The sequence below is a fragment of the Stenella coeruleoalba genome, assembly GCF_951394435.1.
Source record: "Stenella coeruleoalba genome assembly, chromosome: 2".
In the NCBI taxonomy this organism is placed as follows: Eukaryota; Metazoa; Chordata; class Mammalia; order Artiodactyla; family Delphinidae; genus Stenella; species Stenella coeruleoalba.
The window spans coordinates 28,604,729-28,632,142 of NC_137147.1; the positions used below are offsets into that span (position 1 = coordinate 28,604,729).

The window sequence follows — 27,414 nt, forward strand, 5'->3', positions numbered from 1 at the left end:
TTAAAAAAGGACTGTGTTTGCCATGCTTGGGAATTTAGACTTTATCTTGAAAGTGATGTGACGCAATTGCAGGATTTTAAGCAGAGTAATTGCATGGTCAGATTTGTATTTTAGAAAGCACTCTTGCAGTAGTCAGGAGAACAGATCAGAATGGACCTCTCTTGGAAGCAAAGAGACCATTAAGTTGTTAAGGTTTTGCAATGATTTAAGCAAAAATGAGGATAGTAGAACCGATGTGGTGGGTGGGGGAATTAATTCAGGATATACTAAGGAGGTAAGATCCATAGGTATTGGTCAGAGAAAGAATAGAAGTGGGGATGACTTTCAGGTGTTTGGGTTGGCCAGCTGGATAGGTGTGTGTAGTCTTTTTTTGCTAAGAGAAAGAAATTAAAAAGAAAGGAATCATATAGGCTTTTTGCCTCAAGATTCTTAGGGTGCCAACTTGAGCAAGGATATAGGTGCTTTTTATTTTCTTATATTTGTATTTGTGTATATTTTAAAAATGTGATATGAAAGTATATGACAGGATGTATTATCAAGGAAGGTTATGGAATTCTTTTTGGAAGTCTGTTAGATTAAGGTAGGCTGTCATTTAAGGTAGTTTAGGAATGAGTGATCTACTTAAAGGCAAAGGGATGGATTACCTTTTGTCGAGTCCTTTGATTGTTTAATATCTACCTCATCTCTATAAATCAACTTTGAATTGAGAAATAATAAATTGATTTTTAGAAAATCCAGAGATTTTTACATTACCATTCATCTGTCAGAATTTTTACCTTTTAAGAAAAACGTGTGGTAAGATTGGCCTGTCTGTGTAAATTAGCTAATTTGGTAATAGTTCTGCTGTGGCATTATGAACTTTAAAATACAAAATGATTTTTCCTCAGAATGCAAACTTTGATTTTCAAATCTTTCATTGCTGTTAATGTGGGAATTAATGTTCCATCCCTTGTTATTTAACACTCCTGACAGAGAAGATGTTTCCTCTATATAGCTTTGTCACATCATTTTCTCAAGTTAGGATCTCTTTTTTAGGCTGGTTGAGGTGCTTAAATCCCTCATGGAAAGAATGAGCAATGCTCCTTAACAGAAAACTGAAGGTATTGGTTTCAGATTTTGAGATTCGCCCTATAAAGGGACACTTAATCATTATGTTTATTCATTGGCTCTTAAATGCTCCATTGTTTCTTATCAGATAAGTCTTCCTTCCCTGTAGTTTTGTGATTTCTACTGTACCTTTGAAAGCATTAGAGAAGTGCCTCTTCCAGTAACAAAACAAAAACACTGACTGTAGTTTAATACTTTTAAATTTACAGAGTTAATGATGAGACTTGGACCTTTGTGATCGAAAACTGTTAGATTACTTTCATATCTGTAATTATTATGAATATGAAAGTACATTCTGATGTCATACTACTTGCAAGAAATTTCTTCTTTAGAATAATGTAATCCTAGAACTTTTTCTTCTTTAAGTATGTTTAAAGGAAACTTTCTTTTTATAAAATATCTTTTACAAAAGGCTATTAAAGTCCCTGCTTTGCTTAGTGTCTTCTGATAGTAAGCCAAAAAGATCCCCAAATTTCAGTGTTCCAGAATGTTTTTTTCTTAATAAGGATCAAAGTTTTCAGAATATTTTCAAAAATTGTTAGCAGTTTATAATTTGGCTACAGGTACACATTTCCTTATTCAGGAGTTAGAATGGATTTGAGAGGTAGATCAGGAGGAATACTCATTGGATTATTGCAGTTAAAGTGCTTGAAAGTTCTTAGAATAACATCTCTTCAGATCCTACAACAGGTTATTGTTGTTTTACAAGAATAGCATTATAATTGTCTTTTCAAAAAGTGAAGTGATTTGTTTGTTTGAACCTAGAGTTACTCTAAGAGGAAGTATACTAATTGCTCATTTCCCCCTAAAACAAAACCTTTAATTTGGAATACTAGTTTTTTATTAGGACGGTAATCCAAACTTTAAATATGTGAGAAAGTAATAACTTCCTTTTCATACTTCTTTTACAGCTTGTAAAAATTAAAATGAATAAACTACGGCAAAGTTTTAGGAGAAAGAAAGATGTTTATGTTCCAGAGGCCAGTCGTCCACATCAGTGGCAGACAGATGAAGAAGGAGTTCGTACTGGAAAATGTAGCTTCCCAGTTAAGGTAAGAGCTCATGTTTCTATAAATCTAGATGTGGAAAAGAATTGACAGTTTATTATATGTGAAATTCCATTAATTAGGACAGTTAAAAGAAAACACTCTAAAAGCTAATCCCTTTTTATTCTGCTTCAATGATAGCATTAGTAAGAAGAAAAACAGATTATAATTAATGATTTTTCTCTTTATATTTAAATATGAATTTCTTGTATATAATCTGGAATCACTACAAATAAAATCACTTCCTTTTTTAAATTTAATTTATTTATTTTTGGCTGCGTTGGGTCTTCGTTGCTGCGTGCGGGGCTTTCTCAAGTTGCGGCGAGCGGGGGCTACTCTTTATTGCGGTGCCTGTGCTTCTCATTGTGGTGGCTTGTCTTTGTTGCAGAGCACGGGCTCTAGGCGTGTGGGCTTCAGTAGTTGTGGCTCATGGGCTCTAGAGCGCAGGCTCAGTAGTTGTGGCGCATGGGCTTAGTTGCTCTGCATTACGTGGGATGTTCCTGGACCAGGGCTTGAACCCGTGTCCCCTGCATTGGCAGGTGGATTCTTAACCACTGAGCCACCAGGGCAGTCCCAAGATCACTTCTGATGAGAATACTAATCCTGAAATATCTAAAAGTCCTGAATTATCAAGAATCACAAGAATCAAATTATTTTCAACAGGATATGCTTACTAAGTGGTGGGACAGAGGAAGCTGGCGTCTGCCTTCTTAAATACAGGCCTGGTATGTTCTAGAAAAGCTTAAATGGGAAGAGTTAAGTCAGAAGGAATTTCCTCTTTAATCTTGTAACTTTTAATCACGTAGAGGTCATTTAAACTAATGCTGTCATTTGTCAGATCAGAAAAAGGAAGCTTAAAGAGGTTAAGAACATAGTGAAGATCTAGGGAAGCGGGTGCCGTGCAGGTGCTTTTTGTTACTGCTACTTGAGACTGGAGAAGAAGGGTCTGTATTTAAGGTCATGGAAGAAATAAACGTACATGCTATACTGCTTAGTGAAAAGAAGCAATTAATAGTATAAACATGCTATGAGATGTATTAAGTATGAGGACAAAAAATAGAAGGAACTACAACAAAATGTTAATATCTTGAAGAAAAAAATTTAGTTTAATATAAAGTGTTAGCATTTTTCTCTATTTTTTGGTATATTCTTATGTGTGAATATGCTTATTGTGATTTTCTGCTCCTTTTTACTGCCTCAGTACTATGATTGAAACATGGACTAAAGTCTCAGAAAGAAAAACAATCAATATGACAGGAAAAGTGCTTTTGAGAATCTATAGGTTAAATTAATACATGATTTTTAAAATACACAAATTATCCACAGTCTGTCAATAATGAAACATTTTCCTAATCACTTAGCTTTGTCTACGCAACTCATTTCCTGAAACTTCTTTTATAGGAATAATAAACTTAATATTTAATTTTAAATGCTTAGTATGATATTAAAATACAAACAAAACAAAACACCTCTCTTACATAAAAACTAACACTCTTCTCTATTACCCCACACCCAGCCAAACAGTAGGTTCTTTTTTTTTTTAAATAAATTTATTTATTTATTTTTGGCTGTGTTGGGTCTGTTGCTACACATGGGCTTTCTCTAGTTGCGGCGAACAGGTTACTCTTGGTTGCAGTGAGTGGGCTTCTCATTTTGGTGGCTTCTCTTGTTGCGGACCACAGGCTCTAGGCACACAGGATTCAGTAGTTGCAGCACACAGGCTCAGTAGTTGTGGCTTGTGGGCTTTAGAGTGCAGGCTCAGTAATTGTGGCGCACGGGCTTAGTTGCTCCGTGGCATGTGGGATCTTCCCGGACCAGGGCTCGAACCCCTGTCCCTTGCATTGGCAGGTGGATTCTTAACCACTGCACCACCAGGGAAGCCCAGTAGGTTCATTTTGATTATACAAATTGAGTATTAAGTATATCGAAGTCGGGCTTCCCTGGTGGCGCAGTGGTTGAGAGTCCGCATGCTGATGCAGGGTACACAGGTTCATGCCCCGGTCCGGGAGGATCCCACATGCCGCGGAGCAGCTGGGCCCGTGAGCCATGGCCGCTGAGCCTGCGGTCCGGAGCCTGTGCTCCGCAACGGGAGAGGCCACAACAGTGAGAGGCCCGCGTACCGCAAAAAAAAAAAAAAAGTATATCGATATGGGTACTGTTACACATTGTTGATTGCTTGGAGGATACTTTGCAGCCTTATAGGAGGACAATTTGGAAATATCAGTTAAAATTTTAAACGCACTTTTCATTTGACCAGCAATTTTACATTTAAGAATTACGTTTAAGTACATCCATAGATATACACTGGCATGAGTGATCATTCTAGCAGTTTGTTTATAATAGTAAAAATCTGGAAACAAGTTAAATGCCATCATTCTGGGATTGGGTAAAGAAATTATGACATCAATTATGGGGAATTCTTTGACACTTAAAGTAAGAATAAGGTAGATCTGTATTCACATATTTGGTAAATTATTTTGAATACCTGCTATGTGCCAGACAGATGCTAAGTGGTAAGCAAATAAGATATAGTTCTTGCTCTTGTAGAGTTTATAGTCTCCTTGTGGGAGAGATACACTTTAATTAGATATTTGTGTTAATAATATATGATTACAAACCGAGATATGTGCTTTTTAAAACTTTTTTTCTCTTTAAAAAATTGTTTTTGAAATATAGTTGATATACAATGTTGTGTTAGTTTCAGGTATAGAGCAAAGTGATTCAGTTATATATATATATTCTTTTCTTTATATTCTCTTCCATTATAAGTTATTATAAGATACTGAATATAGTTCCCTGTGCTATACAGTAGGTCCTTGTTGGTTGTCTATTTTATATATAGTAGTGTGTATATTTTAATCCCAAACTCCTAATTTATCCCTCCCCCACCCCTTTCCCCTTTGTTAACGCTATGTTTGTTTTCTATGTCTGTGAGTCTATTTTTGTTTTGTAAATAAGTTCATTTGTATCTTTTTTTTTAAGATTCCACATATAAGTGATGTCATATGATATTTGTCTTTATCTCTGTGGCTTACTTCACTTAGTGTGATAATCTCTAGGTCCATCCATGTTGCTGCAAGTGGCATTATTGCATTCTTTTTTATGGCTGAGTAATATTCCATTGTATTTACCACATCTTCTTTACCCATTCATCTGTCGTTGGACATTTAGGTTGCTTCCATGTCTTGGCTATTGTAAATAGTGCTGCTGTGAACATTGGAGTGCATATATCTTTTTGGATTATAGTTTTCTCTGGATATATGCCCAGGAGTGGGATTGCTGGATCATGTGGTAGATCTATTTTTAGTGTTTTAAGAAACTCCATACTGTTCTCCATAGTGGCTGCACCAGTTTACATTCCCACCAACAGTGTAGGATGGTTCCTTTTCCTCCACAGCCTCTCCAGCATTTATTATTTGTAGACTTTTTGATGGTGGCCCTTCTAACTGGTGTGAGGTAGTACCTCATCGTAGTTTTCATTTGCATTTCTCTAATAATTAAGTCAAGCATCTTTTCATGTGCTCTTTGGCCATCTGTATGTCTTCTTTGGAGAAATGTCTACTTAGGTCATGTAAGTAGACACTTTTGATTGGGTTGTTCATTTTTTTGATATTAAACTGTATGAGCTGTTTGCATATTTTGGAGATTAATCCCCTGTCCGGCGCATCATTTGCAAATGTTCTTTCCCATTCTGTAGGATGTCTTTTTTTTTTTTACCTTTTTTTTTTTTTTTTTTGGCTGTGTCGGGTGTTACTTGTGGGATCTTCGTTGTGGCATGTGGGATCTTCGTTGTGGCATGCAGGATCTTTCCTTGCAGCGCACGGCATCTTCTCTGCAGCGCGAGGGCTTCTCTCTAGTTGTGGCGTGCAGGTTTTCTCTTTCTCTAGTTGAGGTGCGCAGGCTCAGTAGTTGTGGCACGCACGGGCTTAGTTGCCCCACGACATGTGGGACCTTAGTTCCCTGACCAAGGATCGAACCTGTGTCCCCTGCATTGCAGGATGTATTCTTTACCATTGGACCACCAGGGAAGTCCCTGTAGGTTGTCTTTTTGTTTTGTTTATGGTCTGTTTTTCTGTGCAAAAGCTTTTAAGTTTAATTAGATCACATTTGTTTGAGGTAAGTGCTTTTTAAAAGGGAATCTGGTTCTGTAAGAACGTGTAACAAAAAACTTGACTTAGACTACAGGATCAGGGAAGGCTTCCCTGAGAAAATAAAGTTTGACCTGATATCTAAAGACTGAGTAGGAATGAATTAGGTACAAAGATAGGCAGAACATTTCAAAATTATGGGAAGTGTATATACATAGGCCCTGGTGGTGGGAGGAAAGAATAGCAAGGAGCTAAAGGAAAGCTGTAGTATAGGAAGTTAGATGAACCTGGAAAGAAGTAAGGCAGAGCTTTGTAGGCCATGTTAAGGATTTTAGGCTTTTAGAGTAATGGGAAACCATTAAGTGGTGTGTTGTTCATTACTTGTTTATTTTATTATGATAAAATATACATAACAAAAAAATTTAATAACATTCATATTGTTGTGCAGTCATCAGCACTATCTATCTCCAGAACTTTTTCATCTTCCCAAACTGGGACTCTAGCTGCAGTTGTTTGGAGGTCACCCATAGTGGTTACAAGGAATCTGGTGAATGATTGCTAATCCAGAGGGGAGATAATGGTAGGCTGGGCTAGGGTGGTGACTGTGGAGATGAAAAGAAATGAAGTAAATTGAAAGATAATTGAGATAAAGGCAACAGGAATTGGAGACAGATTGGAGCTAGGAAATGAAAAAGGGTAGTATTAAGGATGATACCTAGTATCTTGTCCCAAACTGATAGAGGTGATGATCATTGATATAGGAAACATGAAAGAATATTCTCTGCATGTGCTTATACAGATGATTTTAGTGTATTATTAAGTGATAAAGACAAGGTACAGAGCAGTTTATATAGAATGATTCTGTTTATGGTTAAAAAGAAAAAATCATGTATATGCTTATATATATGTAAGAAATATCTGTAAGAAGATGACGCAGGTAATTCTGAACTCTGAATGGTAATGAAGGATTGGGAATCTTTTACTTTTCAATATATATCTTTTGGAACTAGTGACATTTTTTATCATGAGCATGTATCATATTTGTAATAAGCATATATATATGTATATATATGTATATTTAAAACCTCATTCACAGGATTCTGAGAGACTCGTATAGTGTTGAAATAACTGTAGTAAAGTTAATTGAAGCACTTTTAATTGCCTATGAAATATACAGCTTTAACGTATTTTATGTGAGATAAGTAAGGCTCAGTATCTTTCAGTGAAGTTCTCATTTGTCATAAGAAACAGCTGGTTGGGATGTGTTTTAGAGGTAAACACAGAAGATAGATGTTTATCTTATGCAGGTAGGGCAGCTTGTTTAGGGTGTTTTTGTTCGACCTTTTCCAAATGGTCTTTTGAAATCCTTTCTACAAGATATTCATCCTCTCTGCTGTGTTGTGTTCCCCTTTCCTGCCTTCCTTCCCAACCCACCCTATCCCCCACCATCCGATGCTCTTACATACAGGTGACCCAGGATAGAGAATAGGAGAATCAAAACCTGAAATTCTTTTCCCATAGCCTAGAAATAGATGCATTTCCTCAGATATAACTGGGCAAATGATATCTTATCTGGGCTTGCCTTAGAAACCACTGAATTCTGAACTAGTAATGGATTGGTATAAATAAATTTCCCATGTAGGCAACTAGTAAGGTGGTGGGCATGCTTACTGAGGGAGAACATGTTTGGGGGTAGAGAAGATGAGTTTTGAGGTGCATATGAGACATGCACATGCAGATCCCCACTGACCACAGAAGCTCCATGAGCTTTGATTTTGAGGTTACAAATAAACTTTAGTGAGTAGGTGAGTTTGCAAATATGGAATCCTCCAATAACAGGGGTTGGCTATATATAAATTAACATTAGAGTCATGAGTAAGTAAGATTGCCTAGGGGAAGTGAGAAGAGAAGAAGGCCTGGGACAAGCATAGAAAGGACAGGCAGTGTAATAGGTATCTTCAAAGGAGAATAAGAATGAGTAGCCAGGGCTTCCCTGGTGGCACAGTGGTTGAGAGTGCGCCTGCCGATGCAGGGGACACGGGTGTGTGCCCCGGTCCGGGAGGATCCCACATGCCAAGGAGCGGCTGGGCCTGTGGGCCATGACCGCTGGGCCTGCGCTTCCGGAGCCTGTGCTCCACAGCGGGAGAGGCCACAACAGTGAGAGGCCCGCGTACCGCAAAAAAAAAAAAAAAGAATAGCCAGAGAGATAGAAGGGAAACCAGGAGAATGTGGTCTCAGAAGCCAAGGTTTCAAGGAAGAAGAAAGTGGTCAAGTGCTATAAAGAAATCAAGTAAGAAATGAAACTTCATTAGATTAAATATTTGAAAGTGTTGGTGACTTACATTGGAGTCATGAGGATGGAATCTAGGTTGAGTGGATGGATGCAAAATAAGGAGACAACAAATCTAGAGATTACTAATCCAAGAAGTTTGTCAGACAAGGTTATGTGATGGGGGAGGGGTGGAAGGGGGCAGTATTGCAAGAGGTAGAAGGAAACTTTGGTGGTAATGGCTGTCTATTACATTGATTGTGATGATGGTTTCTCAGGTATATACATGATCCAAAAACTCAGCAGATTGTGTACTTTAAATAGGTATAGTTTACTGTATGTCAGTTATACCTCAGTAAGGCAGTTAAATTTTGTGGGGTTTCTTGTTTTTTGGGGGGTTTTTTTTGGGTTTTTTTGCGGTACGCGGGCCTCTCACTGTTGTGGCCTCTCCCGTCACGGAGCACAGGCTCCGGACGCGCAGGCTCAGCGGCCATGGCTCACAGGCCCAGCCGCTCTGCGGCATGTGGGATCTTCCTGGACCGGGGCATGAACCCGTGTCCCCTGCATCGGCAGGCGGACTCTCAACCACTGCGCCACCAGGGAAGCCCTTAAATTTTGTTTTTAATGAAGAAGTCTGTCTTCAAAGGAGACCAGAAAGGCAGAGTAACAAAGGGAGTGTGAGGTTGAAAACCTGTGTGTGTGTGTGTTGGGGGTGGAGGGGTATTTTGTTTTGTTTTTAAAAACAGTTTTATTAGATAGGTTGCATAAAATGAAGTTTACTCATTTAAAGTGTGTAAATCACCATGGTTTGATTTTGTGTTGAATTTCGTTTTTAAAATGGGAGAGACTTGAGCATAAATAAAGGTCTTTACAAAGAAGCCTGTAGAGAGTAGATTAGTTTTATACTGGAGGAAGGATGCTGCTTCTATTTTTAACAATAGCAAAGGTGAAAAATGGGGTAAATGCACTTAAATTTATGGTGTTGGTGGCATGAGATTGATGGAGTTCTATTCTAAAGACGTATTTTCTCAAGGAAATAGGAAGTGAAGACATCTGTAGAAGAGAGAGGGGAGAAGTTGTGGAATTAGATTGGCATAGCTACTCTAGAGAATAGGTGATACAGAATATGCAGTTACTAGAAATAGAAATGCAATTACTAGACACTAATCAAGTGAAGCTACAGCTGGTTTGGGCTCTGCCATGTATGTTTAAATAAACTGGTGCCTGTGGAAGTGTAATAATTTAGTATTAGAGTAGTGATAATTAGAGTTAAGTAGGTTTCAAAGCTTGTCTTGCAATTCTGTCTGCTAGTATAAGAGAAACTATTAATAAACAGAATCCAGCAACCAAATTAAAGAATAATTTATGTCCTCACTCATTATTATCAAAAGATAAAGATCGAGGGAGCAAATACCTTTTATATCAGAATGGGACAGCTCTTTACAAACATACACACAGAGACTTCCCACTACTTTACGTTGGCTAAGATTGAATCAAATCAAATCCATAGTTGCAAGCAAAGTCAAGAAAGCAGTTATTTGTTTTTTTCAGCCTGTACCGTGGAGGCAAGCTCTTCTGGCAGGGAAACCATTCGAAAGAATGGCTGTCATAGGCAACTAACAATGTCAGCCACAGTCACTATATCATATATAATCTTCTTAAGTATCTGTCCTCTCTTTTTTTGTTCTTTTTCCTACTGCCACTGCTTTAATCAAGTCCTCATCTTTGTTTTCTCCCTCAGACCATTACAAGAACTCTTGACTGTTTTTCTTGCTTTTGATCTTGTTTCCCTTCCAAACTGTTGTCTTAGTGCATAATAGTGATCTTTCTAAATTGCACATATGGTTACGTCACTTACCTGCTTCCTGTCCTTCAGTGGCTCTGTAATAAAATTTTGGAGAGGCATCTAGACTTCTGTAAAAGCATATACTTTTAAGCCAAACTACCTGAGTTGAGTTTGATCTATGCCAGTTATTATTAACTATGTGATCTCTCTTAAAAATTACTTAACCTCTGTTGAATGGATAAAGAAGATGTGGTATATACATACACTGGAATATTACTCAGCCATAAAAAAGAATGAAATAATGCCATATGCAGCAACATGGATGGACCTAGAGAGTATCATATTATATGAAATAAGCCAGTGAGAGAAAGACAGATAACATATGATATTGCTTATATGTGGAATCTTAAAAAAAAAGATACAAATGAACTTATATACAAAACAGAAATAGAAGCACAGACATAAAAAATAAATTTAGCACCAGCTTCTGGTGGCCACCGATCTGTTTTTCTCTTCTGTATTTTTGCTTTTACCAGAAAGTCATATAAATGGAATCATATGATATTTTGTTTTTTGAATATGGCTTCTTTCACTTAACATGATGTACATGTGATTCATCTATGTTGTTGTGTTTAGCATTTAATTGAAGAGTAGTATTTCATTGTATGGTGTACCACATTTATTAGTTCTCTAGTTAGAGGAAATTTGGGTTTGGCCAGCTTGGGGGGATTGCAGATAAAGCCTATAAACATGATTGTGTAAGTTTTCATACAAATATAAGTTTCCATTTTAATAAGGTAAATACAAAGGAGCAGAATTGCGGACCATGTGGTAAATCTGTGCTTAACTTTGTAAAATAGTGCCAAATTATTTTCCAAAATGTCTCTATCATTTTGCATTCCCACCAACAAATATAAGTGTTACAGTGATTCTACATCATTACCAGAACATGGAATTGTCAGGTTTTTAAAGTTCTAATTATTTTGTCTATTCTAAAGATACTTGCTTGTATCTCATTGTGGTTTTAATTTGTTTTTCCCTAATGACTAGTAGTGTCGAGCATCTTTTCATGTAACTATCTTGCCATTCATACTTTTTTTTGGTAAAATTTCTATTCATATCTGATGCCAATTTGAAAAATTAGATTATTTTCAGATTTTTGAGTTTTGAGAGCTCTTTATATATTCTCTCTATATATGTACTTTATTAAATATATGATTTGCAAATTTAAAAAATAAATAAAAATAAATAAATTTAGGGTTACCAAAGGGGAAAGGGGGAGATAAATTAGGAGTTTGGGATTAACATATATACACTACTATGTATAAAATAGATAACCAATTAACATATATACACTACTATGTATAAAATAGATAACCAGCAAGGACCTACTGTATAGCACAGGGAACTGCACTTCTGTAATAACTATAAGAGAAAAGAATCTGAAAAAGAATATATAATGGAATCAGTTTACTGTATACCTGAAACTAATACAACAGTTTAAATCAACTATACTTCAATAAAAAAATAAAATTAAAAAAGAAATTACTTAAAATCTCTGTGCCTCAGGTTTTTCATCTGCAAAATGAGAACTAGTACTAGAATTAGTATAGTGTTAAGAAAATTAAATGAGTAAATACAGTATATGAAAAATACAACACTGTCTGGCACATAGTGAGTGCACAATAAATGTTTGCTGCTGCTGCTGCTCTGATTGTTGTTATTGGTTAGATGACAACTGAATACTTGAGTTTTTAATCTGTATTTCTTATTGTTTTGGTGTTTTCCTCAATTGATTTTTTTAACACTGCAAGTTAAATGTGTTCTCTTGAAAAGTAGCTGGAAGTTTTTGATAGATGTTTGGTGCCTGAGGACTTATGCACTGGTTATACCAACCTCTCCCAGCTTTAAAAATTCTGTTTATCCCAAGAGATGAGATATTTTCTGCTGCTTATAATTTTATTGCTTGTGTGTGACAATCTTCTGCATATGTAATGTTTTGTTTCAAAGCTGCCTCACACTGTAAAACTTAATGTTCAGCCACGTGTGATACCAATGAAATAAACCGACTGAAGTGACAGTTGGTTGAACAGATACATTGTATTCACATCTACGTTTGCTAGCACTCTGACAATGACAAATACATCATAATTTGCTCTTCTTTCTGAAACATTAAAAATTTGGAAAAATTGGTCCTTGGATCAGAGCAATGAGATATTTCAGATAAGTTTTGTTTGTTTGTTTGTTTGGGGGTTTTTTTGCGGTATGTGGGCTTCTCACTGTTGTGGCCTCTCCCGTTGCGGAGCACAGGCTCCGGACGCGCAGGCTCAGCGGCCATGGCTCACGGGCCTAGACGCTCCGCGCGCGGCATGTGGGATCTTCCCACACCGGGGCACGAACCCGCGTCCCCTGCATCGGCAGGCGGACTCTCAACCACTGCGCCACCAGGGAAGCCCTCAGATAAGTTTTTTTTTTTTTTTTGCGGTATGGGCCTCTCACAGCTGTGGCCCCTCCCGCCGCGGAGCACAGGCTCCGGACGCGCAGGCCCAGCGGCCATGGCTCATCCGCGGCATGTGGGATCCCCCCGGACTAAGACACGAACCCGCGTCCCCTGCATCGGCAGGCGGACTCTCAACCACTGCGCCACCAGGGAAGCCCCCTCAGATAAGTTTTTAACATAAATTTTGAAATGTTTACTGGCTTATTCGTCCCAAGCATTTCAGTTACTCATGATTTGCTGTATACTTTACAAAGAAGCTTCAACTCTATTCAGTAACTCTTTTTAAAAAAAATTTACTGAAATATAGTTGATATACAATGTTGTGTTAGTTTCAGGTGTACAGCAAAGTGATTCAGTTATACATTCTTTGTTTACATTCTCTTCCATTATAGGTTATTACAAGATAGAGTATACTTATCTTGCTCTACAGTAGGTCCTTGTTGGTTATCTGTTTTATATAAACTAGTATGTATATTTTATTTTATTTATTTATTTTTTAAACCTGTTTTTAAAAAAATTTATTTATATTATTTTATTTATTTATTTTTGGCTGTGTTGGGTTTTCATTGCTGCGCACGGGCTTTCTCTAGTTGCAGCAAGTGGGGGCTACTCTTTGTTGGGGTACACGGGCTTCTCGTTGCAGTGGCTTCTCTTGTTGCAGAGCATGGGCTCCAGGCACACAGGCTTCAGGAGTTGTGGTTCTTGGGCTCTAGAGTGCAGGCTCAATAGTTGTGGCTCATGGACTTTGTTGCTCCATGGCATGTGGGATCCTCCCAGACCAGGGCTCAAACCCATGTCCCCTGCATTGGCAGGCAGATTCTTAACCACTGCGCCACCAGGGAAGCCCAGTATGTATATTTTAATCCCACTACTACTTTATCCCCCCCCCCACCCCTTTCCCCTTTGGTAACCCTAAATTTGTTTTCTATGTCTGTGAGTCTATTTCTGTTTTGTAAATAAGTTCATTTTTATCTTTTTTTTTTAGATTGCACATATAAGTGATATCATGATATTTGTCTTTCTATGGCTTACTTCACTAAGTGTGATAATCTCTAGGTCCATCCATGTTGCTGATAATGGCATTATTTCATTCTTTTTTATGGCTGAGTAATATTCCATTGTATGTATGTATCACATTTTCTTTACCCATTCATCTGTTGATGGACACTTAGGTTGCTTCCATGTCTTGGCTATTGTAAATAGTGCTGTTACGAACATTGGGGTACATGTATCTTTTGGATTATAGTTTTCTCTGGATATATGCCCAGGAGTGGGATTGCTGGATCATATGGTAGCTCTATTTTTAGTTTTTTAAGGAACCTCCATACTGTTCTCCATAGTGGCTGCACCAGTTTACATTCCCACCAACAATGTAGGATGGTTTCTTTTCCTCCACAGCCTCTCCAGCATTTATTATTTGTAGACTTTTTGATGGTGGCCCCTCTAACCAGTGTGAGGTGGTACCTCAGTAGTTTTGATTTGCATTTCTCTAATAATTAACATTGTTGAGCATCTTTTCATGGGCCTTTTGGCCATCTGTATGTCTTCTCTGGAGAAATGGCTATTTAGTCTGTTCAGTAACTCTTAAGAATTTATTTTCTTTGTGGAGTAAAATGCAGTTAAGATTACGTGATATTGTTAGGGAATAGTTGATGATATCTGATTATTTGAAGTTAGGATTTGAACTTTGGCAGTCTAGATTTAGAGGATTGTGTTCTTAAGCACTGTTATAATTTTATAACACAATGTGTGAATTAAAAATTACTTTATTAAAACAGTCTTGAATATAATTAAACTTTAAAAATTTTCATGATATATGCTTTTCATTCATATGATACATGCTTGTGGCTAAAAAACAACAGTGCCTTCCCTACCCCTAATCCCACTCCCCAATGACACTTAACCATTTTTATTTCTGCTTCCCATTGGTAATATTTTAAGTTCTTTAGATAATATGATTTTACTGTCTGTTCTTCATTTGCCAATGCTTATCATTGGTCCTCCACTATAAAGAAGAGAAAGGGTGATTTAACCCACACATCCTGCCCTTCCATCTTCTCTGTGCCCCTTCTCCACCACGCAGACTTCAGGGATTAGATTATTTTTACTTTTTTCTCTTGGTTTCCTATACTCATAAAATTTTTGTTCTATTAATTTTAGATGGTATGTCTTCATTCCCTACCATGTAATATAAAAATACTAAAACCCTTTGTTCTCTTACCTTCTAACTGATATCAACTGTGCTTTTCTTTTTAACATTATATAGGTCAATAATATTTGCATTCTACACCATAAATTGTCTCCCTTTCTTTGTCTTTAGTTTATTGTAAAAGTTTTCATTATTATGACTCTTATTATTGTTTAATGTAGCACTAAGTAATGTGTACATTTCCTTCTCTGTCCAGTAATTCATTGATGTAGTCAAAAGATATTCACTGAGTGCCTGCTGTGTTGTAGGCATCTAGGCACTGGGAACACAAGGGAACAAAACAGACAAAATCCTTGCACAGTGCATACATTCTAGTGGGTGTTAACAATGAACAAATAAATGTACCTGGCATACAAAAAGGGAATTAGGTGTTAAGGGAGTATGTGGAGGGTGAGATTTAAAATAGGTTGCTCTGGGAATCCCTCACTGAAAAAGTGATTTTTTAGGAAAGACCCAAAAAAAGTAAGAAAGCAACATTCAGGTGTCTGAGGAAGCAGATTGTAGACAGTGGGGCAGCAAGTGCAAAGGCTCTGGGGTAGGAGAAAGCCTGGTGTGTTGGAGGCACAGCAAGGAGGCCAGTGTCTTTAGAGCAGATGGCACAAGTAGAGGTGAGATCAGGTAAGTAGCAGGGTCCCGTGATTATGCGTGTAGTTTAGTACTTCTCGGTACTATCAGAACTATCACCTGTTAATTTACTAGTTATATAACCTTGTCTAAAGCACGTAACTTTTTTGACACCTAGTGTCTCATTTGGAAGGTGAAGTTTTTTGATCTCTTTAAGTTCTTTTAAGCTTTAAATTTACATGATTAGATTTAGTACATATGCTTAGTTTAGTGGGTTGTTTTTGGCTGCACTGCACAACTTGTGGGATCTTAGTTCCCTGACGAGGGATTGAACCCTGGCCCTTGGCAGTGAAAGTGCGGAGTCCTAACCACTGGTCCACCAGGGAATATACTTAGTTTAGGTCACTTGTTCAAATGTAATTGTATTATTCCAAATTTATACTTAAAGAATAGTCCATTTTAATTTAACTACTCCTTTTTGATTAAAGACCCTAAACAAATTCTGATGTCATGTTCTGCACATCTGCATCCTGTATTTGCTAAATAACATAGGCTATGTATGTGATAATGTGCCTTGTAGCTTCTTATAAATTAATGATTCTGTCACTTTTTGTTAAGGCTGGGAACTGCTGACTGTACAGTCTCTCACATCAGAGCTCTGCAATTTCTTCTCATGGATAACAGTCAAAGCAGGGGGGAAATCTACTTTTTAAATAATTTTTTTCAAGAAAAGGAAAAATGACTTAATTCATCCAAGAATGAAATTCCACATACTAGTTTTTCTAAACTACTTTTTGTGAATAAAAGCCCCTGACAGAGGGAGTTTGGAAATGGTATACAGACAAAAGACGTTCCAGAGTCAAATATTTTAGCCATTAAAGCATAAATCAGCTGCAGTTCTTCAGTGAGATAGTGTCTCAGAGAAGAAAAGAGACCTCTTTAATAATGTTTTTTCAATTGGCATGTTTTTCTCATAGTCTAATAAGACACAAGGCTGATTTCCATCTCCACATTTCTAAAATAGATTATGCGACTGAGTTAGTCCATATATGAGATACTTTTGTTTTCTTCTTTCCACCAAGCCTTCCCTCCTTTTTTTTTTTTTTCCTGGCATAAATACCCATATGTGACCAGTTGAGATGATCAAGATGATAGAATAAAATCCCTTGGAAACACTTTGAAACCTCTATTCATTTCTCAGCACCTAAAGGTAACTCAAAGAACATAAAACCCTACTTTCTCATTTTATTATTAATATAAAATGGAAACAGAGGTTAAATAACTCAGAGGTAGTATTAGAAATGAACCTTAATAAAAAACAAGAAAGAAAACATATATAAGGGAATCCCCTGGTGGTTCAGTGGTTAGGACACCACATGTTCACTGCCAAGAGCCCAGGTTCAGTCCCTGGTCGGGGATCCCACAGGCTATGTGGTGCAGGCAAACCCCCCCCACCACCACACACACACAGATAGGTGATACTAGAGATAAGAAAGTGTGAAGGGACTTCCCTGGTAGTCCAGTGGTTAAGATGCCATGCTTCCACTGCATGGGGCGTGGGTTTGATCCCACACACCACGTGGCGCAGGAAAAAAAAAGAAAGAAAATGGCGAGACCCAATTACAGACTAAATATGTGAATACTGTATAGTTTGATAAATTTGAAAATTTAGATTAAGAATATTCTAGGAAAATATGCATTATTAAAATTAGCTAAAGTACAAGCATAAAAGTTGAATAGACCCCTAACCATGAAGGAAATAGAGAAAGTTATTAAAACTCCAAAGCTGGGCTTCCCTGGTGGCGCAGTGGTTGAGAGTCCACCTGCCGATGCAGGGCACACGGGTTTGTGCCCCAGTCCAGGAAGATCCCACATACTACGGAGCGGCTTGGCCCGTGAGCCATGGCCGCTGAGCCTGCACGTCCGGAGCCTGTGCTCCGCAACGGGAGAGACCACAACAGTGAGAGGCCCGCGTACCACTAAAAAAAAAAAAAAAAAAAAAAAAGCAAAAAAACTCCAAAGCTATCCCCAAAAGACTTAGTATAGATGGTTTTACAGGTCAGTTTTCTTTCACAACCTTGAAGTATAACTCTTATGCTATTTAACTGTACCAGAGCTGACGGGGGAAAAAAATAGAGAAAGAAAGGGAAGAAAAAGAGGACAGTTTCCAATTTTTTTTAAGGCATTAACAAAATCCTGATACAACTACCTAACAAAGATAAAACAAACACAAAAAATCATAGACCAACTCCACTTAAGAATATAGATGAAAAACTAGGCAGAAAAGTAGAACAAATGGGATCTAAAAGTAAGGTTTAACTCAAGAATCCACAAATGATTCAGTATTAGGAAATTTGATATAGTTCATCAAATTGATGGACCTAAGAGGAAAGACTTCATCATTGCAATGGAAGCGACATTGAAGGACTCACACTTTTTGATTTAAAAATTTAGTACAAAGCTTAAGTAATCAGACCATTGTAGTAATGGCATAAGGAGAGATGTATAGAACAATAGAATAGAATTGAGAGTACAAAAATAAACCTAAACATCTATGGCCAACTGATTTCTGACAAGAGTACCGAGACCATTCAATGGGGAAAGAATAGTCTTTTCAGCAAATGGTGATGGGACAACTGGATTTCCACGTGGCAAAAAATGAAACTGGGGGCTTCCCTGGTGGCACAGTGGTTGGGAGTCCGCCTGCCGATGCAGGGGGCACGGGTTCGTGCCCTGGTCCGGGAGGATCCCACATGCCGCGGAGCGGCTGGGCCCGTGGGCCATGGCCGCTGGGCCTGCGCGTCTGGAGCCTGTGCTCCACAGCCGGAGAGGCCACAACAATGAGAGGCCCGCATACTGCAAAAAAAAAAAAAAAAAAAAGAAGAAGCTGGACTCCTACCTCACACCATATACAAAAATTAATTCAAAATGGATCAACAACCTAACTAGAAGAGTAAAACCATAAAACTCTTAGCTGATAACATGGGGATCTCTTCGTGACCTTCATATACATGACACCAAAAGCATGAGCAAAAAAGGAAATAATATACGAACTGGACTTCATTAAAATTAAAAACTTTTGTGCATTGATGTCAAGAAAGTGAAAAGAGAACTACAGACTGGGAGAAAACATTTGGAAATCATATGTCTGATAAGAGTCTAGTATCCAGAATATATAAAAGAACCTGATTTAAAAAGGGACAAAGGACTTGAATAGAAATTTCTCCAAAGAAGATACACAAATGGCCAACAAGCACATGAAAAGATAGTCAGCATCATTAGTCATTAAGGAAATACATATCAAAACCACAGTGCAGTACCACATCATGTCCACTTGGATGCCTATACTTAAAAAAACAAAAAGGAAATCAAGTGTTGATGAGCATGTGGAGAAACCAGAACCCTCTTACATTGCTGATGGGAATGCAAAATGGTTCAGCTTCTGTGAAAAGCAGTTTAGTGGCTCCTCAAAAAGCTAAACATAGAATTACCATATGACTCAGCAATTCTACTCCTAGGTGTACACCCAAAAGAGTCAAAAACAGATACTCAAATAAATACATGTACACTCATGTCTAATAGCACCACTATTCATGATAGCTGAAAGGTGGAAACAGCCCAAATGTCCTTCAGTGGAAGAATGGAAAAACAAACTATGGAAATACATCAGCTATAAAAAGCAATAAAGTACTCATACATACTACAGTGTGGTGACCCCATACCACAATGTGATGACCTCAAAAACAGTATGCTAAGTGAAATATATCAGACATGAAAGGTCACATATTGTATGATTCCATTTATATGAAATATCCAGAATAGGTAAATCCATAAAGACAGAATGCAGGTTATTGATTGTTAGGGCCTGTGTGGAGGGGCATTGGGAAGCAAATGCTTAATAGGTACAGGTTCCTCTTATGGTGTAAAGAAAATGTTTTGACTATAAAGCTACTATAAAGTATGGTACTGGCGCAAAAACAGAAATACAGATCAATGGTACAGGATAGAAAGCCCAGAGATAAACCCATGCACCTGTGGTCACCTAATCTATGACAAAGGAGGCAAGAATATACAATGGAGACAAAGCAGCCTCTTCAATAAATGGTGCTGGGAAAACTGGACAACTGCATGTAAAAGAATGAAATTAGAACACTCCCTAACACCATACACAAACATAAACTCAAAATGGATTAAAGACCTAAACGTAAGACCAGACACTATAAAACTCTTAGAGGAAAATATAGGAAAAACACTGACGTAAATCACAGCAAGATCTTTTATGACCCACCTCCTAGAGTAATGAAAATAAAAACAAAAATAAGCAAATGGGACCTAATTAAACTTAAAAGCTTTTGCATAGAAGATGAAAAGACAGCCCTCAGAATGGGAGAAAGTATTTGCAAATGAAGCAACAAAGTATTAATCTCCAAAATATACAAACAGCTCATGCAACTCAATATCAAAACAACAAACAACCCAATCAAGAAATGGGTGGAAGACCTAAGTAGACATTTCAGCAAAGAAGACATACAGATGGCCAAGAGGCATATGAAAAGTTGCTCAACATCACTAATTATTAGAGAAATGCAAATCAAAACTACCATGAGGGCTTCCTTGGTGGCGCAGTGGTTGAGAGTCCGCCTGCCGATGCAGGGGACATGGGTTCGTGCCCCGGTCCAGGAAGATCCCACATGCCACGGAGTGGCTGGGCCCGTGAGCCATGGCCGCTGAGCCTGCGTGTCTGGAGCCTGTGCTCCGCAACGGGAGAGGCCACAACAGTGAGAGGCCCGCGTACCGCAAAAAAAAAAAAAAAAAAACTACCATGAGGTATCACTGGTCAGAATGAGCATCATCAGAAAATCTGCAAACAATAAATGCTGGAGAGGGTGTGGAGAAAAGGGAACCCTCTTGCACTGTTGGTGGGAATGTAAATTGATACAGCCACTGTGGAGAACAGTATGGAGGTTCCTTAAAAAACTAAAAATAGAACTACCATACGACCCAGGAGTCCCACTACTGGGCATATACCCTAAGAAAATCATAATTCAAAAAGACACATGCACCCCAATGTTCACTGCAGCACTATTTACAATAGCCAGGACATGGAAACGACCTAAATGCCCATCGATAGATAAATGGATAAAGAAGATGTGGTCCATATATATAATGGAATATTACTCAGCCATAAAAAGAAATGAAATTGAGTCATTTGTAGAGATGTGGATGGACCTAGAGCCTGTCATACAGAGTGAAGTAAGTCAGAAGGAGAAAAACGAATATCGTATGTTAACACATATGTGTGGAATCTAGAAAAATGGTACAGATGAACCTATTTTCAGGGCAGGAATAGAAAGGCAGACATAGAGAACGGACATGTGGACACAGTGGGGCAAGGAGGGGTGGGATGAATTGAGAGATTAGGTTTGACATAAATACACTACCATGTGTAAAATAGATAGCTAGTGGGAACCTGCTGTATAGCACAGGGAGCTCAGCTTGGTGCTCTGTGATGGCCTAGTTGGGTGGGATGTGGAGGGAGGGAGGTCCAAGAGGGAGGGGATGTGTGTATGCATATGGCTGATTCACTTCGCTCTGCAGCAGAAACTAACACAACATTGTAAAGCAATTATTGTCTAATAATAAATAAAAAAATGTTTTGGAACTAGATAAAGGTGGAGATTGTACAACATTGTGAATATACTAAATGCCACTGAATTATTCACTTTAAAATGGTTAATTTTATGTTATGTGGATTATATCAGTAAAATGGAAACATTAAAAGTATTATTTTTCAATCCTGATAAATCTTCTTATCAAAATCAGAATAGCATAATACTTTCTTTCAATGACTGAAAAACTATCCCAGAGTCATGCATAATGGTGAAAGATGTACAATGAATTCAGGAGGAAAGTCAGGTTGTTCTTAAACATCATTATTATTCGACAGTGATTGAGAAATGGTAGTAAGTACCTTTGGATAAGAAAATAAACAAAAGTTGTAAATGTGGGAAATCCAGATATTTTCTGTATTTTCTTTTTCTGCAGATGATGTCTATCTGAAAAACCCAAGAGAATCAACCCAAAAAACTGTTGAAAATGATAGGAAATTCTAGTATTTTGGCTGCTTTTAAGATAGACTGAAATCAGTGGATAGAAAAACCAGTTAGTTTAGTTGGGAAATATTATAGGTCTTAGATCCTGGCAGAATGTGGATTAAGCTAACACAGTAATACTCCCAATACAAATATCTAGAAATGCTGACTGTATTTTCAAACAAACTTTTCTCTTAAACCATAGCTGAGCTTTCGATAAAGACAGATCTCCAGTTACCAGAAATTAAGAGGAAATTAAGAGAGCAAGGCAGAAATCACACTAGCAGCCTAAGAGGGAAACGGTTTGTGAGCTAGAGCCTTTGGTTTTAACATCCATTCTGAAGGTCCTGGACTCATAAAAAGCAGAGAATTAGAACTGAGAACCCAGCATGGAACAGAACCTTCAGTGGGCTTTACAAGCAGTGAAATAGAGAACTAGAAGGAAAAGCCAAAAAAAACACAACAAAAACAAAAAAGGAAGCATTCCTCTACCCAGAACTTGGGTGAGAAAAGGAATCTCCCAGGAAAAATTGAAACCATGGATTTGGACTTGATGTGCTAAAACCTGCATGATGTAAGAATCTTCAAATTAATATACAGTAGGTCTTAGGCTACTAAACATCTGCGGTACCTTTTAGAAGCAAATGTAAAACTACTCCACAATGTAGAATGCATGAAATTTCCCTACAAAAATTGAGCTTCACTAGAGGTGACTTACAGTTTTTTTAAAGTTTTAAATCATATGTGGAAATGATCAGCAGAGACAGTAAAGGATTATACAATAAAGATCAACAAGAGGATTAACACTCTAAGAACTTGAAATAATAGGCTATAGAGGAGACTATAAAATGTGTATATATAAAATTATTAGAAACCAAAAAATGAATTCAAACCATAGGAAAAAAATAAAACAGTGAAAAAAGGAATGGGCAGATTTGACAAAGAATCAAATCTTACCTTCTAAAAATGAAAAATACTATTACTGAAATTGAACTTAGTAAATAGATTAAATAGTGAATTAGAGCCGGCTGAAAAGGCAATTGGTAAACTGGAAAATAAATTCGATGAAGTTACCCAGAATGCAGCACAAGGTGATAAAGAGAAAATATGAAAAAGAGGTTAAGAAACGTGGATGAACAAATTTAAAAGTCCAGTGACACTAGCAGACCTAATGGAAGCTCCAGGAAGAGAGAGGAGGATGAATTCATTCAGAGCAGTGTTTGAATCCTCAGATTGAAGAAGCAAATGGGATAAATAATAATTAGTCTAATACATCTACATCCAAGTGATTTTTGACAAGTGTGCAAAGTTCATTCAATGGAGAAAAAATTGTCTTGTCACCCAGTGGTTCTGGGACATCTGGATTTCCATATGAAAGAGTGAAGTTGGATTTCTGCCTCAGACTATGTAAAAAATTAACTCAGTGAATCAGTGACCTAAATATAAGAGTAAAAACCATAAAACTCTTAGAAGAAAACATAGGGGTAAATCTTCATGACTTTGGATCTGGCAGTGGAGTCCTCAGCATGAGCAGCAAAAGAAAAGAGAGATAATTTTTTTTTGTTGTTTGTTTATTTTTGGCTGCTTTGGGTCTTTGTTGCTGTGCGTGGGCTTTCTGTAGTTGCGGCAAGCGAGGCTACTCTTCATTGTGGTGCGTGGGCTTCTCACTGCAGTGGCTTCTCTTGTTGTGGAGCACAAGCTTTAGGGTGCACAGGCTTCAGTAGTTGTGGTGCACGGGCTTCAGTAGTTGTGGCTCGCGGGCTCTAGAGCGCAGGCTCAGTAGTTGTGGCACATGGGCTTAGTTGCTCTGTGGCATGTGGGATCTTCCTGGACCAGGGCTCGAACCTGTGTCCCCTGCATTGGCAGGTGGATTCTTAACCACTGAGCCACCAGGGAAGCCCAAGATAGATAAACTGAACTTCATCAAAATTGAAAAATTTTATGCATCAAAGGACGTTTTCTTTTGAAGAAAGTGAAAAGGCAACCCAACGAATAGCAGAAAATATTTGGAGATCATGTATCTAAAGAGTAAAACCCAATTTTTAAAATAGGCAAAGGATGTGACTAGGCATTTCTCTAAAGAAGATATACAAATGGCCAATTAGCATATGAAAAGATAGGTGCTCAATATTATTAGTCATTAGGGGCATGCAAATCAAAATCACGAGATATGCTTCACACGTATTAGGTTGGTATAATTTTTTTTTTAAAAGGAAAATAAAGTGCTGATGAGCATATAGAAAAATTGAAGCTCTCATACATTTTGATGGGAATGTAAAATGGTGCAACACTATGGAAAACGGGCAGTTCCTCACAAAGCTAAACATATAATTACCCAGTAATTCTACTCCTAGGCATATACCCAAAGAATTGAAAGCAGGGATTCAAACAGATACTTATATGTCAGCATTCATTGCAGCATTATTCATAATAACCAAAAGGTGGAAACAACCCAGGTGTTTTGTCAGTAGGTGAATGGATGAACAAAATGTGGTATATACATAGAATGGAATATTATTCCACCATTAAAAGGAATGAAGTTTTGATATGTGCTACAACATGGATGAACCTTGAAGACGTTATGCTAAGTGAAATAAGCTGTACATGAAAGGACAAATATTGTGATTCCACTTATATGACATATCTAAAATAGGCAATTTCATAGAGACAGGAAGTTGATTAGAGATTACCAGGAGCTGAAGGAAGGGAGAACTTGGGAGTCATTGCTTAATGTTTTCAGCGTTTGTGTTTGGAGTGATGAAAAAGTTCAGGAAATAGGTAGTGGTAATGGTTGTACAACATCGTGAATATAATAAATACCACTGAACTATACACTTAATAGTTTAAATGGCAACTTTTTTGGCAAATTTTATGTTATATGTATTTCACCACAATTTAAAAAAATTAATTGATGACTCAGTGGTGCACGTTGAGTGAATTGTATGGTACGTGAATTATATCTCAATCTAAAAAAAAAAAGTCTGTTTCCTAGACACGTGAATGAAACTGTAGATATCAAAGACTAAGAAAATCTTGAAAGCAACCAGAGAGGGAAAGACAAATTATATACAAATAAAAATATAATGAGTTTACACACCTATCAAGAATGGTCAAAATCCAGAACACTGACAACATCAAATGCTGGTTAAAACGTGGAGCAACAGGAACTGTAATTCATTGCCGGTGGGAATGCAAATGGGACAGCCACTTTAGAAGACTTTAGGAGAAGTTTTCTCATAAAACTAAATGTACAGTTACTGTATGACCCAGCAATCACACTCAAACCAAGTGAGTTGAAAACTTATGTCCACACAAAAACCTGCACACAGATGTTTATAGCCACTTTATTCATAATTGCCAAACTTGGAAGCAACAAAGATGTCTGTCAGCAGGTGAATGGATAAATAAACTGTGATATGTTCAGACAATGGAATATATGAAAAGACATGGGGAACCTTAAATGCATATTACTAGTGAAGGAAGCCAGTCTGGAAAGGCTACATACTGTATGATTCCAACTCCATGACAGTTCTGGAGAAGGCCAAACTATGGAGACAGTAAAAAGATCAGTGCTTGCCAGCGTTTAGGGGAGAAGAAGAGGTGAATAGGAGGAACACGGAGGATTTTTAGGGTGGTGAAACTATTCTGTATGATACTACAATGGTGAATACATGTCATTATACATTTGTTAAAATCCATAGAATTTACAGCACCAGAAGTAAAACCTAATATAGACTGTGGATAAACTATAGGTTTGTTGATTGTAACAAATGTACCACTCTGGTGTGGAATGTGATAGTGGGGGAAGCTGGGGGGGCGGTGCAGAGGGTATATGGGAACTCTGTACTTTTCTGCTCAGTTTTCCTGTGAACCTAAAACTGCTCTAAAAACTAAAGTCTTTTAAAAGAATATATATACACAAATATATACATAAATAATGGCTGTAAAGCCAGTTCACAGTAGCAACAAAAATTATTAAATACTTATTAATCTAGAAAATGTGTATTTGAAGCCTACCTTAAAACTTCAGAGACATAAAAGACTTGAATAAATAGTATTAGATGGAATGGGTCAATATTATGTCAGTTTTTCTCAAATTAACCAGTGAATTTAAGGTAATCTTAATTAAAATCCCAAAGGTTTTATTTGTCAGCAACTGAACAAAATTACTACAAAGTTGATCCCAAAGAATAAACATGGGAAATAACCAGGAAAATTCTGTGGGATAAAAATTAGCGAAAGTGATTATGCCAAAGCAGTTGTTAACATAATGATCAAAATAGCAGCTTGTGCCAAAATAGAAAGAAATATTGGTACAGCAAAATAGAAAATTCAGGATAATGTAATTTTTAAAAATACATATTTGGCATTGAGTCAGTGATCAAGGATAGAGAATAAATTAAAAAACAAAATAACAAATTTAAAAAAATTGATAGTATATGTGGCAAGGTACCCAGAATGAGATGTCAGAATTTCTTAAAATGTTAGAACAGCAATGCTGAGAGCTCAATTGCTGAGATTTTACTCTTTCCCAGTACTTGATTTTCTTTACTTATTGGACCAAGAAATTAAGAATATATTATTAGGCTTTGAAGAAAGCCAAATATCAACAGAACATGAAAGAATATTTTCTAGAGCCGAATTCAAAGAATTATTTAAATGGCCATTCATCACTGTCTCCAAGCTGAAAAATACAACTTTCCAGGATTTGAGTGTAATATGTAGTATATCACTGTAGCATCTGACTGAATGATGAAAAGCAGTCTTCAGTGACAAAGTATTCTATTATTTCTGGGTGTGAGCTCAATCTCAACATCTAGAACGAGTTCACAGAGTCACCAAACACTTGACATTTCTGACAGCCTATAATTTTGAATTAAAATTTTTCTAATCTAGACAAGAAAAAGGAACAGAAGGTAGCCAAATTGGGAGGGAAGAGGTAAAATTGTCATTATATGCAGATGACATGATACGTTATATACAAAACCCTAAAGACTCCACATAGAAACTATTAGAACTGATAAATGAGTTCAGCAAGGTAGCAGAATGCATGATTAACATACAGAAATCTTTTCCATTTCTTTACACTAACAACGAAATATCAGAAAGTGAAAGTTAAAAAAAAAAAATCCCGTTTAAAATTGCATCAAAAAAGAAAATACCTGGGAATAAACATGACCAAGGAGATGAAAAATTTATATGCTGAGAACTATAAAACATTGATGAAGGAAATAGAAGACAATTCAAAGAAATGGAAAGATATCCCATGCTCTTGGATTGAAAGAATTAATATTGTTAAAATGGCCATACTACCCAAAGCAATCTACAGATTTAATGTGATCCCTATCAAATTACCCATGACTTTTTCACAGAACTGGAACACATACTCCTAAAATTTATATGGAACCACAAAAGACCCGGAATTGCCAAAGCAATCCTGAGGAAAAAGAACAAAGCTGGAGGCACAACCCCACCCCCCAACTTCAGACAATGCTACAAAGCTACAGTAATCAAAATAATGTGGTATTGGCATGAAATCAGACATATGGATCAGTGGAATAGAATAGAGAGCCCAGAAATAAACGCACACACCTATGGTCAATTAATCTTCGACAAAGGAAGCAAGAATACACATTGGAGAAAAGTTAGTCTCTTCAGCAAGTGGTGTTGGGAAAGCTGGACAGCTGCATGTAAGTCAATGAAATTAGAACACTCCCTCACACCATATGCAAAAATAAACCCAAAATGGCTTA

General features: G+C 37.3%; 1 protein-coding gene across 8 annotated transcripts in view; it reads left to right on the forward strand.

The window, feature by feature from the left end:
• Window positions 1-27,414, forward strand: part of NUMB (NUMB endocytic adaptor protein) — a 176,915-nt gene that overhangs the window by 108,159 nt on the left and 41,342 nt on the right. For all 8 annotated transcript variants that reach the window (XM_079906221.1, XM_079906226.1, XM_079906224.1 and 5 more), the window contains one exon: window positions 2,019-2,159. In XM_079906221.1, coding sequence (XP_079762347.1) covers window positions 2,034-2,159 — 126 coding nt within the window. In that variant the 5' untranslated portion in view covers window positions 2,019-2,033. The remainder of the gene's footprint in view (window positions 1-2,018; window positions 2,160-27,414) is intronic.